This window comes from Vipera berus (assembly GCF_964194415.1).
Source record: "Vipera berus genome assembly, chromosome: 1".
In the NCBI taxonomy this organism is placed as follows: domain Eukaryota; kingdom Metazoa; phylum Chordata; class Lepidosauria; order Squamata; family Viperidae; genus Vipera; species Vipera berus.
This window is the reverse complement of record NC_138202.1, coordinates 296,336,079-296,350,721: the sequence shown is the minus strand read 5'-3', so window position 1 is coordinate 296,350,721 and position 14,643 is coordinate 296,336,079. Positions and strand designations below refer to the sequence as shown.

The 14,643-nt window shown below is 39.0% G+C and overlaps 1 protein-coding gene across 2 annotated transcripts in view; it reads left to right on the top strand.

Annotated features, from left to right (window-relative positions):
• Positions 1-14,643, top strand: part of MRPS18A (mitochondrial ribosomal protein S18A) — a 44,997-nt gene that overhangs the window by 29,712 nt on the left and 642 nt on the right. For both annotated transcript variants that reach the window (XM_081330613.1, XM_081330612.1), the window contains exons 4-5: positions 5,237-5,360; positions 6,383-6,452. In XM_081330613.1, coding sequence (XP_081186739.1) covers positions 5,237-5,360; positions 6,383-6,452 — 194 coding nt within the window. The remainder of the gene's footprint in view (positions 1-5,236; positions 5,361-6,382; positions 6,453-14,643) is intronic.

Here is a 14,643-nt window from a genome sequence, read left to right as displayed (position 1 = left end):
TACCTCCTCCTTTGGGGAAGAATGAGCCATAATAGTTGTTGCATCATTGGAAATTGTTATTAAAGTGCTTTAATGCAAGGACAGGGAACTTGTGATTTTCTGGCTTAATCTAGCCTGCACGTGCACAAGGAAAACTTCTTCCCTAGAATCCCTAATCCCTCTCTGATACTATTAGTTACTTTCCCAGTTTGCCTCTACTTCAGCTGCTTTCTCCTTCCCCCGTTGGGAAATGTGAGTGAAACCCTGCCCATGGGCGCCTGAAACAGCTTCCGAAAGCAAGACCAAGTGATTTTCCCATTTGGAACAAGGCACTGAACTCAGGCTCTGCTTGGTCCTGCAATTAAAAACTTACCAATTCATCTTCTTTTTCCCCCCCACATAACAGCAGACCAGGAGACTTCAGGTTATTTGAAAAGTTTATGGAGTTGAAAGAATTAAAAGAAGCTAATTATGTTTTGAAGATAAAGGGAACTTTGTTTTTATTACACTTTTTAAGTTTAATAACATCTTAGTTACTTAATTATGTTTAGCCTTTTTAAAAAAAAATATGGCTTTGTTTGAAACAGAGGTGGTTAGAATTGCCAGAAGAGAGCTAAACAATAAGCAGCAGATTTTGTGCAACCCAAAATAATAGCATGGGATGAGAGTGTGCTGGTTGTATAAACAAATCCCGAAGGTCATTTAGTCAAATTATTAGCACTTGTCAGGAATCCAGGTGGCCTTGGGTATTGGTCCTGCCCACCATTCCAGCCAGATTTCTGCTTCCAGAGAATACATTGTTCATGATGGATTTTGTTTACCTAGCAGGAGAAATCAAATACTCTGTCCAGATGAAGGCAAAGCTTTATTTCCTCTTCCCTTGCTTGGAACACGATTAGTCTGATCATGAGTAAATGTCATCTCACTTTGGCAGTGGAGAATGGAGACCGAACTCCAGTCTTTGCTTCTGAGTTCCAAATTAATTCAATCCAAGTTGTTTTCCTCAGATCCTACAGATTACAGGGGTGGGAATCTGAGTTCAGCCTCTCCCAGGAGCTGCCCAGTGATTAAAGCAAAGCTGCAGTTGTAGTCTTGGCTGCCCATTAGCGCACAGTGTTAATTTCATGGGACATGACGGCAGGGCTAATCTCTGCCAGAATACTCTTTTCTTTTAACCCTTTTGCACTTGTTTCTCTGTTACCCTAAAACACTGTTTCTTTCCATTGCCTTGTAGCAGAGATGAACTCTGAATGAGCAACACTACATTGTTGGACTTGGGGCCTGTTTGTGCATATAAAAAGATAAAAATTAACCAACTAATATGGAATAAAGATAAGAGGGGAAAAAGAAAGGCAAAGTAAAAAGTGCAAAGGAAGGAGAATAAGAAAAAGCAGCTTCTGATTTTCTTTACAGCAGTTATAAGTATAAATGTGCATTTACCTCTTACTCTATAGTTACAACATAGCACTCTCTTTTCTGTAATCTGATTTTCAAAATCATAAATTCATTTTTTATGTTTCACGCAAAAAGTCTGTAAGCGTTTCCAGTCAACAATAAATAAATATGTTTTTTTCTCTGATCAAAGGGGTCAGTTTGAGCATCTCAGCAAATTTCATCATCCTCACCATCCATTTCCTCAATTGTGGGTAGTGTCCAGTCTTTCCATCTTTTGCATATAATTGTGCATTTATTGTGCACAGAAGACTTGAGGCTTTTGTTAACAAGCAGCAAATGGTTTAATGCAGCCTGCAGGCCTGAAGAGGGTGGAGTCTTATTGTTTTGTTTTAAAGTGACATTTAGAATTGAGGAACACATGGGGTAATGCTCATATTGGGTCAAATTGAATCTGGAAACAAGCACTCTCATATAACGGGGCTAAGAAACAGCATCTTTCCCTTATTATCATTCTCTCTATTTAAAATGTTAAATACATTATATTTCTTTTCAGCAGGTGACTGCTACACGCAATAAACTGGAATATAATAGATGTAGCATTTTCAGTATGTTGTAGGAGATGCTCTTAGGCAACTGAAAATTTGCTGCTTCTGCTTCATTCCAACAACATCCATAAAATATCTGAAGCAAATGTCTTTGGAGCACTGGATGTTGAATTCTGTTTAAGGTCATTCGGTCCCTCCTTGGGAAGGGTTCTGATGAACATTTATAGGGCTGTGCGGAGGAATTTGTTGAGTACCTGATGGATAAATCACTCAGATTTGTTCTCAGTTGGAATCCAAACATGGAGCAGGTCCATTGGAGATCCCAGGGAGTGGACTCACCCAATTATCTGGGAGCTATTTGAATATGTTGGACCTGAGGAAGTGGACTGGGTCCTCGGAGCTGTTAGTGCAAGAATTTATTGATTAGATCTTTGTCCCTCCTGGTTGGTAAAAGCGCCCGTGAGAGTGACAGGGGGGTCCAGGCAGTAATTAATACATCCCTGCAGGAGGGGTTATTCACAGGACAATTTATGGAAGCCTTGGTCTGTTGCCTTCTTAAGAAATATTCACTAGATCCCACCTGCCTAGACAATTTCCATCCAGTTTCCCACCTCCCCTTTTTAGGGAAGATGGTGGGAAAGGTGGGTGTTCCAGAGCTTCAGAGGGTCCTGGCTGAAACGAACTATCTGGACCCCTTTTAGCCAGGTTTCAGATCTGATTATGGGACAGAAACTGCATTGGTCATACTTATAGATGGGAACGGGATAGGGTAGTGCATCCATCCTTGCTCTTCTTGACCTCTTGGCAGCTTTCGATACCAGCAACCTTGGTATCCTTTTGGGCCAGTTATAGGAGCTGGGGCTGGGGGATGAAGTCTTGCACTGGTTCAGCTCCTTTCTTCAATGCCGGTCCCAATTGGTATTGATAGGGAGCAAGAGGTGCTTTGTGGAATGCCACAGGGCTCAGGGCTCTCTCCACTCCTTTTTAACATTACATGAAACTGCTGGGTGAAATCATTCAACACCATGGGATGAGGGTATCATCAATATGCCAGTGACACCCAATTTTACATCTCCATCCCCAGTGATCCAAGAGATGATGTAGCTGTCCTCTCAGAATGCCTGGAGGCTGTAGGGGTTTGGATGGGGGACAACAGGCTTCAGCTGAACTCTGGTAAGATGAAGTGGCTGTGAGTTCATGGAGCCTCAGGATTTGTAGGTTTATCATCCTTAGTTCTGGATGGAGTTGCACTACCCCATAGACCTGGTACACAATCTGGGGGTGGCATGGCTGGCTCAGGGATTCTGGGAGTTGAAGTCCACGAGTCATAAAAGAGCCAAGGTTGCCTACCACTGTCCTAGTGTAACCATGTGTACTATAATTCTGGAATTTCAAATATTAGTTCATCTGAGGCTGAAAAAGGAGATTTAGCATTGCTCAAAAGTTATTTTCAGCTGAGTAAATTAATTTGTTCTGTGAATAGTTTACATTGTTAATCATTCTGCTTGTAATTTTAGTAAATTCTGGCTGCTTGATTCCAAACTCCATAATCTTGACAAATAAGCCTATGAAATAGGTGCATTTCCAGAGAGGTGGCCACTATGTTTGAATTTTATATTCCTCACATACATTGTAGAACAATCTTAGAACAATATAGAGCATAGTTTTCATGTTTTTACTAATGTGTTTTTTTTTAACTTTAGTTTTAGATTACTCCATGACTTGCTGTGTTGTCTTAGTTCTGTATAACTTTGTAACAGTAATTTAGTAACCTTAAATATTCTAGTTATACTTTCACCCAAGAACATCTAGAAATGCTTCTTGTGGCTTGTTTTGCCTTATAATCATTGCCTGAGAATGTTAGTTGAATGCCTTGGAATGCATTCCAAGAAGAAAACCCCTAAATAAAATCATATTTTTATTAGTTGGGAGAAAAATTAAAGAAAGTTAGAGCATTTTCAAGTTCTTTTTTAAATAAATTTTATTTCTATAAAGATAAAACAGAAGAAGAAACAAAACACAAAGATATGTACATCATCCAAAAAAAGGCAAAAAAAAGTGTTAACATAGGGATAGAATAAAGATCACGTGAAGTGTTAATACTACTTTATAATGCCTTGGTAAGACCACACTTGGAATACTGCATCCTGTTTTGGTCGCCACAATGTAAAAAAGATGTTGAGACTCTAGAAAGTGCAGAGAAGAGCAACAAAGATGATTAGGAGACCAGAGGCTAAAACATATGAAAAATGACTGGTGGAATTGGGTATTCTGATTTAATGAAAAGAAGGACTAGGAGTGACATGATAGCAGTGTTCCAATATCTAAAGGATTGCTAAAAAGAAGTCAGCCTATTCTCCAAAGCACCTGAAGGCAGGACAAGAAGCAGTGAATGGAAACTAATCAAGGAGAGGAGCAACCTAGAACTAAGAAATTTCCTGATGAAGTAGTTAATCAATGGAAGTACTTGCCTCCAGAAATTGTGAATGCTCCAACACTGGAGGTTTTTAAGAAGAGACTGGACAACCATTTGTCTAAAATGGTATAGGATTTCCTGCCTGAGCAGTGGTTGGACTAGATGACCTCCAAGGTCCCTTCCAACTCTCTTATTCTGTTATTCTGTCATAACAAGTGTTTAAAGTAAGTGAAAAAAATACATCAGAAAAAAATAAAATATAGAGTATAATATATCATTACAATAGTAAACAATTATAAGTCTACATATTATTACCTAATGCAAACAGGCAAATATATTCACTTCTAATACATTTAGATAATGATTATGCTTTTTTACCTGCTGTATTTTTTATAAATGAGTCTCAGATTTTATTATATTTATCCATATAAAGTCTATGTCTGTAGGTAATCCACTCAAAAATAGCAAGTGTAAGCAGATCTTCAATCCGTTGAATATACTGTATTTATCTTTCTAACATTGCAATATCAGTCTTTCAGCTGTAGTAAGGGCATGGAGAATCCATTTATGATATGCAGTTGTCAAATTCTGTGTACTAGGCAAGCAATTCAAGAGAATGTTATTAAGACAGAAATAATACAGTAAAAACTGAAGATCTTGTTCATAGCAAAACCCTCACACTTTTGACTGTTCATGGCTTCATGTATCCTTTGCATTTCTAGGCACCATCAGGGAATAATTTTAACATGGAACAGAGCAAAATATCTGATAGTGATATACATATCGTTTATGCAGAAACAGTCAAATGGTTAATTTCATAATGCTTTTCAGAAGCTTTTGCGTCCCCATCACTTGCAAGCTTAACTGATATTGGTATTTCTGAATTCCTTTGCTCCCTTAGGATGTCTTACTGCTAAGTCAGTTCATAAACTCTAGAGGAAAGATGATACCTCGTAACATCACAGGCCTTTGTAAAGAAGAGCACAAAAAGATTAAAGTGTGTGTGCTAATGGCTCACCGAGCAGGTATCTACTTTCGAGTTTCCTTGTTTCTCTTTTGTGTGAATGGGAATCAGCTGGGAAAAATGAATCTTAGTTGCTCTAAAACGGGTGTAAAACTGCCGGCCCACGGGCCGGATGCATCACACAGAAGCCATACCCACCCCGTTGCCGGCAATGGCAAAACTGTCCCAATACGTTGCATGACGTCATGTGACATCGTGAGATTGACATGTCTGCTCTAAAACATCATTCTCAATACTATGCTTCATCACCTTGCAAACATCCCAGCAGTAGAGCTCCAGTTCTATTGTTTATGGTTAAACTGTGATAGAACTTTACAGTCATTGTTCTATATCAGCGTTTCCCAACCTTAGGAACTTGAAGATGCGTGGACTTCAACTCCCAGAATTCCCCAGCCAGCATAGCTGGCTGGGGAATTCTGGGAGTTGAAGTCCACGCATCTTCAAGTTCCTAAGGTTGGGAAACGCTGTTCTATATGATGCGTTTAGTAATCCATAGCAAGATACATCAGCAAATGGATCAATAATATAGACCCTATTCAAGAGATCCTGTTAATCCTGTTAGCTCCAGTGTTACAAAGCAAATTGAGGCGGAGCAGTTCCTGCTCTGATCTCTTTGGTCTTATCCCATTGTCCAAGATATAAAGAGCCAAAAAGTTACATATAGCTGCATATGACCAGATAAGGAACTACCATGGAACTAAAAGTCAGTCACATTTTGATAATAAATCGAGGCTAGAAATCTGATGGATTGTAGCATCTACTGCAAGATTCTGTGTAAAACCAGATTGCTACAATGAGATCATCCTACTAACCAAGTATAATTTTAGACCCTTTAAATAATCATTTGCAGCTGATTTTTATGCTTTGAAAATAAAACAAGGTACAAGATTTCCATTTAGTGGAGATGAATGGGTAGCTGTATTTGAGTTTGTCACATAACATATACTAGAATTGGATGCATATTTAGGAAATTGTTTAATTTTCTTCCTTCCTCTCTCCCCTCCTACCCATCCCCATTTTTAGGTTTGCTGCCAGATCATAAACCTAAACATCCTGAAGGTTTTGTGCCCAAACCTAAGCAAATCCTCAACAGGTCAGGTGCTCTTTGACTACTAAGTGGGTGAGAGGGAGGGAAAATCTTTGGAAACCTTAGAAGTGGACTGGAAAAAACAGTATAGGTAGTCCTCAACCTATCACAACCGAGCCCCAAATTTCCATTACTAACAAGACAGTTGTTGAGCGGATCATTTGGTCATTAAGCAGATCTGGCTTCCCCCATTGACTTTGCTTGTCGGAAGCCAGTTGGGAAGAGTATAAATGGTGGTCAGGACAGTGCAGGTGTTCACAAATATATGCAGTTCCGAGCATCCGAATTTTTATCACATGATCATGGGAATGCTGCAATGGTCGTAAGTGTGAAAAACAGTCATAGGTCACGTTTTTCAGTGCTGTTTGTCACTTTGAACAGTCGCTAAATAAACGGTAGTACGTCAAGGGCTATCTGTATACCTTAGTATAGTTTTATTAATTGATTAGTCTTAACGACCACGTCAATAAAAGAAAACAAGGACACGTGATCTGGTTCTGAGATTAAAAAGATAAAAGAAAGTACAGTGATAAAATGCAGATGTGGTAATACTAGAGTCGGCAATCAAAACAATGCATCACCTTTACAGGGAACCCCAATTAGCTCGTTGTATCTGGATCTTAGTTCAACTGCATTAATTATAAACTTAGCGGTTCTGTTTTTACACTACGTACATCGGAGCCCAGAACGGAATATGACAATCTGTGATTGAGATCCCAGTGGGCTGTTTTTGCCAATAGAGAGGATGAATATCTGAGCCTAAAGGGGTGATGACAAGAAATACATCCCTGATCCAGTTTGTGGGATATAATATCCCTCTTTTTTTATTGAAAAGTTTTTCAATACATTTTATCTTTAACAATCCCTCCCCCCCACCCCCTACCCAACCCTTCCTAGCCCTCCCTAACCCTCCCCCCTCCCCTTCCCCCCTCCCCCTCCCCGACTTCCCAGAGCTAAATACAAGGTATAAAAGTAAAAGCAATCATAAACAACCATATGCTAACAACAATAAGCTATTAAGTCTATCGCACTCTAGCTCATATGAAATGACTACAAGCAATACTAATATCACATCAAAACTTATACAAATGCTAAATGAAACTTTTTGGTCCCATATTTGTTCTGGATGTAATCAATCCACTTTTTCCACTCCATAATATAACGTTGTTGCGAATGGTCTTTCAAATAAGCCGAAATCTTTGCCATTTCCGCCAGGTCGACTATAGAAGAATGGACTTTAAAAGTTTCTGACCTGGCGGAAATATCCCTCTTAATTGGAGTAGAAGTATTTCTAATATACGGGTTTCAGAACCCACTGATCCTACATGTGTACATATAATGAATCTTGGTAGTTTTTGTAAAAAAAAAAAAGTAAACCATATATCAGACTAACCAACTGGCTCTTTTTAGGTCTTCGTGCTTTCATTTTTTTCCATCCTTTAATTTCCTTGTCTACCACTTTGTAGTTTACCTAAATTTTGTGCCTTCTCTCTTCCAGTCCTCCAGTCTTTTTTCTCTCCTCCATCCTGCTTTCACACCTAGCTCCTTAAATGGGGAAACTTAAACCTCCTGTTGCCTTTTTTTTTTTGCTTTGCTGTCTATTCAGAGGAGCTAATCCCTTATTTATGACCTTGTTTTTTGTTCCCATGGAGATGTCAAAGCACTTTATGAAGAGACAGTATTTGCAAGCCAGGGGGTTACCAAATGCCACAGGAAAAATCAGAAACACTTAAGGTTGCATCCTTGTCCTTTTCCAGGAATGTGGTCATAGTTTAGTCGCTTTTTCTGTTGATTGTATTATGAATAAATTTTATATTTTTGCAAGGATGTATATTTTAGCGACATGTTTTATGTGTGTAGACAATATCTGTATATGTATAGACTCTGTTTAAAAAAGTAAAAAAAAGAAACAGGATGCCTACTACTCCATAGGATTATTTTTTATCAAATTTGGACTTTCACAGGATGATTTATTAACTCTAGCCGAACTGCACTGGTCTAAATTCAGCCTCCTAGATGAAGGCAGCAGTGATGAATTATATCCTTTTCTCCAGGAAACAGAAATAGAGTTTAAGCCAGGGGTCTTCAAACTTGGCCCTTTTATGATTTGTGGACTTCAACTCCCAGAATTCCTCAGCCAGCAAAGGTTTGCTGGCTGAGGAATTCTGGGAGTTGAAGTCCACAATTCATAAAAGGGACAAGTTTGAAGACCCCTGGCTTTAAGCCAAGCAATTTAACGAACTGCTGCATAGTTCCTAAAGAGAGATTTAATTTTGGTAGCTCTCGTGTGTCTGTCTTTCCTTTGCTTTCCCGGTCTAGAGCTCGCAATCCTGGTGGGTAGGAAAGAATGGAAAAGAGTGCTAGGTGGAATGAATTTGATAACGGGGACAAAACAAGGAATCGTATTTGAAAGTGACAGAGCATTAATAACATGCAAAGTTTTTGCAACAGTAAGTAGGGACTAGTAGGGCAGAGTTGCCTTTGCTGAAGCATTTTTAGGAACGCTTCTCCAATTCGTTGGGATTTTGTCTCTGTCGGCTGCAGAGAGGAAATGTTGCATTTTTGGACACTTGCCATATCTCAACCAGGACAAGAAGGTTGTGGATTTGGCTATGTGCCTACCCCCCACTTGTGCCTCCCACATTGATTTCTGGAACAGCCAGTAATGCAGAGAAGTGTATGCTTTTTATACATTTCTTTTCACAGCTCTTAGGGGTTAAGTTGTAACACACTACTCAAACTGCCACATCCTATATTCAGAGCAGCCTTAGAAGAAGCAGTGGGCTTTAAGGCACAGAATCCACGTTTGGAAGTTTGTTTCCAACTTTGCTATGATTTTGTGCTCCCTGTTCTCACATGCACAGTATATCTAGTTGGAGAGAAAGCACCTAGGTCAGGGGTCCTCAACCTTGGCAACTTTTAAGACTTGTGGACTTCAACTCCCAGAATTCCTCAGCCGACTTCAACTCCCAGAACTCCTCAGCCAGCAAAACTTTACTGGCTGAAGAATTCTGGGAGTTGAAGTCCACAAGTCTTAAAGTTGCCAAGGTTGAGGACCCCTGACCTAGGTTATTGACATGGTAAAACTGTGAACCAGAAAGCTAACATTTCATGGCGTCTCATTTAAAAATAATGGCAAGATGCATTTGGTATAGTTTAGGAACTATATTATGTATGAGGAATAAATTATTCTCAGTATATATTACTTCTTCCATTTCTTCTTTTTTAAGTGAGAAAAGCATTGCTAAATTGAAACGCTGGTAATGGTTGCAGGAAATAGTGGCCTAAAAATATTGCAGAATATGATTAATGCAGCCTTTGTGAAAATAGATTGCAATTCTCTCTGAAAAATACCAGAATGGAAAAACTGCTTCCACCGTGGGTTCTTAATACATGTTGTTATTGTTACTATAGTACTAATTTTGATTTCCCAGCTTTTCTGCAAGATGGCTGGACAGAGCCCTTCCCTCGTGTAGGAAGGATATTATGCACAGAGTTGGCAATTAAACAGGGTCACTCGGACAGATTCATGGCCAAGTAAAGATTTTAATCCAGTTTGCACCAGTAATAGTTGAACACAAAACCCAGTGCCATACTGGCTATTTTCTCTCACCACAAGCTTTCAAAGTGCTGAACATTGCCCTCCCCTGAACAGGATGAAAACAAGAATTTTGTTCTGAAACTTTCCCCGAATTGAAGGACAGGTCAAGCATACAGAGTGCGTGACTTCATGGGAAATTTTGCTTTACGTGTAATAATTAAATCTTTGCCTTAACCTGAAGGCCGTTCTCTGTGCTCATTTCCCCTAGAAATTCTTCTCATTATTCCCATAAGCAAAGAGACAAGTAACCCTTTGAATATCTTGGCTCGGTGCCCTGCCTTGATGAAGGTGTAGAGTTCTGGCACTCTCCGCTGGTAGCAGATGAGATGATGACTGCACGAAACCTTGTCTCAACACCACTTGATCCTAGAATCCCAAAAATCACACCACTGAAGTTTGACAGCAATTTGGCTAAATTTCAGATTTTTGCACAAATTTTCATATTTGTTAATATTTTTCCGGATTTTTTGGGGGGGAGGGGTATTATTTGAAAAATATTAAGTATATCAACTATCATACAAGGGACTGAAATTACTGGGGGGTGGGGGGCAATTCGAGAGTGCTTTCCAAGATTTGGAAGAACTCAATGCAGGTAGTCTTCGCTTACCAGTAATTACCAATTGCTATTGGTAATTACTAAGTAAATGTAAAGGTAAAAGTTTCCCCTGTCCAGTCAGATCCGACTCTAGGGGGCAGTACACATCTCTGTTTCTTAGACGGAGCCAGCGTTATCTGAAGACTCCTCCGTGGTCATGTGGCGGGCGAGGCGCTTGGAACATTGTTACCTTCCCACTGAAGTGGTACCTATTTATCTAACCCCAAGGGTAGGCAACCTTGGCTCTTTTATGACTCATGGACTTCAACTCCCAGAATTCCTGAGAATTGAAGTCCATGAGTCATAAAAGAGCCAAGGTTGCCTACCCCTGTCTAACCTTAACCCATTTGCATGCTTTCGAATAGCTAGATGGGCAGGAGCTGGGGCAAGTAACGGGAGCTCACCCCATCGTGTGGCTCTTGGATCTTAAACACGGGCTGTCAGCTTTCCAGATGATAAGCTCAGTGTCTTTAACCATTAAGCCATCATGCCTCCCCCCCCCAATAATTACTATTTACCAATATTAAACAATAGTAATTGGGAATAGGAACTCTGTTACTAAGCAACACAGTTGTAAGGTACATCACACAACTGCACTTTGTAACAGCAATTTAAGCAACCCCAGTTGCTGCTGCTAAGTGAATCCCGTGCATTTGCAGCATCCCCACAGCATCGCATGGTCATGCGATTGCTATTTGCAACCTCCTACTGGCTCAGCAGGCCAAATGCCCATATTGCAATCAGCTGATTACAGAGATGCTGCATAGCCACAACTACAGGGACCCATCATAACTGCTCCTCATTCAGCACTATTGTAATTGTTGATCAGCCACTGAACACGTGGATGTTAAAGGGGGCTACTTGTATTGGAATGGTAGGTACACGTTATAGTCCTTAATTGCTTCACAAAATATTGTGAAACACCACCACCACCCAAAAATGGGTTCAGGCTGGCAGCAGGATTGGTTTGCTTCCCAGGAACCTCCTGCTCCCATTTTCATTCATTCATTTTTCATCAAAAGAAAACCCCTTATCTCCTGCAACTATTGGAAGACTGTAAGGAGCCCATTCCTGATGTAAAAGATTTCTTTTACCTGGTCCTGCTGATCAGCATCGGGCCCCGATTGGGTGTTCCATGTTGGAGGTGGTTGGTGTGTGAGGAAGAAAATCTCCCCTCCACCCATAGGATTCTAGGTTGTTTTTTTTAAAAAAAACTTACTTTGATTCATTTTAATATTTAATGTTTTATACCTTTGTTTTGTGTGATGCTTGCAAGCCACTCAGTTGCTTGACAGTGAGATGGCTGGCATATAAATTTAATAAATAAAATAGTGTCCTTCATCAAATCATAATGTAAATGCTCACTGAAAGCCTAATCCAGTCCAAGAGAAGACTGGACTCCAATTGAACATTATACAAAGAGAAAAGGGTTGTGCATCAAAGCAGCACAGCATTCATCCCAAGTTCAGAATTTTCTTGCCTGTCCTTTTCCAGCCACCCCGTCTCTCTCTGCCAGGGCCCCATATTTACTGTGCAGGAGTTTTTCTGGACCATCCTTGTACCATTCTAGGATTAGTTGTTCTTTAAAAGTAATTTAAGAACTTTTTATCTGTTGTCATCCCAGTTGTATAGTTTTTAGATTTTAGTATATGTCATATCATCGCCAGCATCTGTTTCCCAAAGCAGCAGTAAAATTATGTCTAGACTATTTGGAGAAGATCAACACCTGGTAAATTACATCACATAAAATAATATTGTAACATGTGTGTATATGCTGTAATAGGGAAGTTAATCTGATGTTGTGCATTACAAATTCATGGCCTTATATGAAAATATAATACGGAAAGCTTATGTAGAGGATGTTTCACCTGAAAATAACGAAAGATTTAATGTGTCTTATTTTTACTACGAAGGCCATGATATGGCTATTGAGTATTACATTGGAATCTAAACAACCCTAAGTGAATTGTTCCTCAGACAAATTTTTAAGATACTAACGGCTGATAAAGAACAATAAGACTATAAGGAAGAGATCTGGACTTGATTTATATGCTTTAATACTTCACTTTTTATCTATTGCATTTTACTTTACTAAGCCTAAAGTAGCATCCAGCATGTTCATCTCTGTTCTTATCTGATCTTCAGGTTTCAGTCCAGACTTGACTGCTGTTCTGAAATTTTGCCCATTTCCATAAGCAGGCTTGGTTCAGCTCACTTTCTGCAAGATAGTAGGCCAGGTTTTGCAAGGGAAGGGGGAGTTCAGTTCTAATCTTAGTAAAGCAGACAGAGACAAAGCAAAGTTTATAACCACATTCTACACAATACAGTTTAGGCAGCCCTACTGGAATTGGCATATGTTCCATATTTCACACCGCCATATTAAATATCTATAAAATTAGCTAGGCAAGTTATGATGCATTGCAGTGAAGTATTTTTTCTGCTCTTCCTGTAAAGTTAGTTTCTCCATAGAGTTTAAATTATAAAGAAATTTTAACCTTTGATTTGTCCTGTGTAATGAAATATTTTTTTTGGGGGGGGCGGGTATCTTTGGGTTAGTTACTTTCTGGTGACTGCACGAGTCCCTGCAGTTTTCTTGGCAAGATTTCAGAAGTGGTTTGCCATTGTTTTCTTTCTAGGGCTGAGAGGATTGACTGGCCCAAGGTCACCCATTGACTTTGGGCCTAAGACAGAACCACAGTTTACAGTCTTCTGGTTCCTAGCCTGATGCCTTGACTGCTATTCCAGCCTGGCTCTGATGAAATGCACTGAGCCGTTAACTATTATTAACTCCAACTGTTTTTTCCTAATGATTCTCAACAGTCTCCTCTTTTTTATATCTAGAATGAAACATGAGTTCATTCGTGTTAATGTAATATGCTAATAAAAAAAATCAACCTTTACTAATAGTTTCAACATGAGAGATATTATTTCTTCAACTCCTTGATGTCTGTTTTTTAATTTTTGAACTTACAGCTATTGCAACGTGCTTACAACTTGAGCTTTTAGTTTATTCACTTGACAGCTTTATTTCGGCACCAGAGAGCAAAACCTTCTTTGGAATCTCATTTTGAAAAGTGTTGAAGCGATGGGAACGTTTTTATATGTTCGAAACTGCTTGAGACGGCTGGGATTTTATTACCATTTTGCACATCCTAAATGGGCAAAGAGGCAAATCAGTTTTACACAGCTCCCATCAAAAGCACTTAACATTTCATGTATCCATATTATTGCTCACCAGAGGCATACGTGCAATTTTATTGATCACTTCCTTGTCTGCATTGTTGCATTTATAAAGAAGAGTTTTGTTAAACTGAATTGAGAATTCTGCAGGAAAAAAAAACCTTGAGAGCAAAATGCTGTGATGATTCTAAATTGACATATTTCTGGCTAATCTTGCCTTCAGAAGCTAGTGGATATAACCAGTCCAGTTACCTTTGGTCCTTTGTGAGTTCTCATAGGAAAAATGTGTTTGAATCCTATTTAACAAGCATCTTAACTCATTCCTTTTTTTTCTTTTCTCTCCTTTATTTAGTTTCTATTATTATTTTTCTTTTTTCTTTCTATATATATTTTTTATATTGCAAATAATAAAAAAAACATTTTAAAAAAACCTTCACTACACTTTCTTATCGGAATGTGTGAAAATGAATGGTCCTGCCAATCCTTATTCTCCTGTATTAAGAAAACCTAACCTAGTTTTTTTAACAAAATAGACATCAATTCCTTTGGCAATTCAAATCCTTCTCAGCTTAGTAGAGCTCCCTTGTGCCTGTCTTGTGAACACAGCAAAGATTCCCCAGATAACTTGATATCGTTTCAAAAGGCTGAAATAGAAATAAGATTGAAATTAGCCAATGCGTTGAAATAACCTGATATCCAGATATAGACAGTCAGAAATGGATTTTGCTGAAGAACCAGTATGTGCCTGATTTTATTTTGAAATAATGAAATGGAAAGTGAATGAGAAGTTAATGGCCATTGACTGGATTTCAAAACAATAC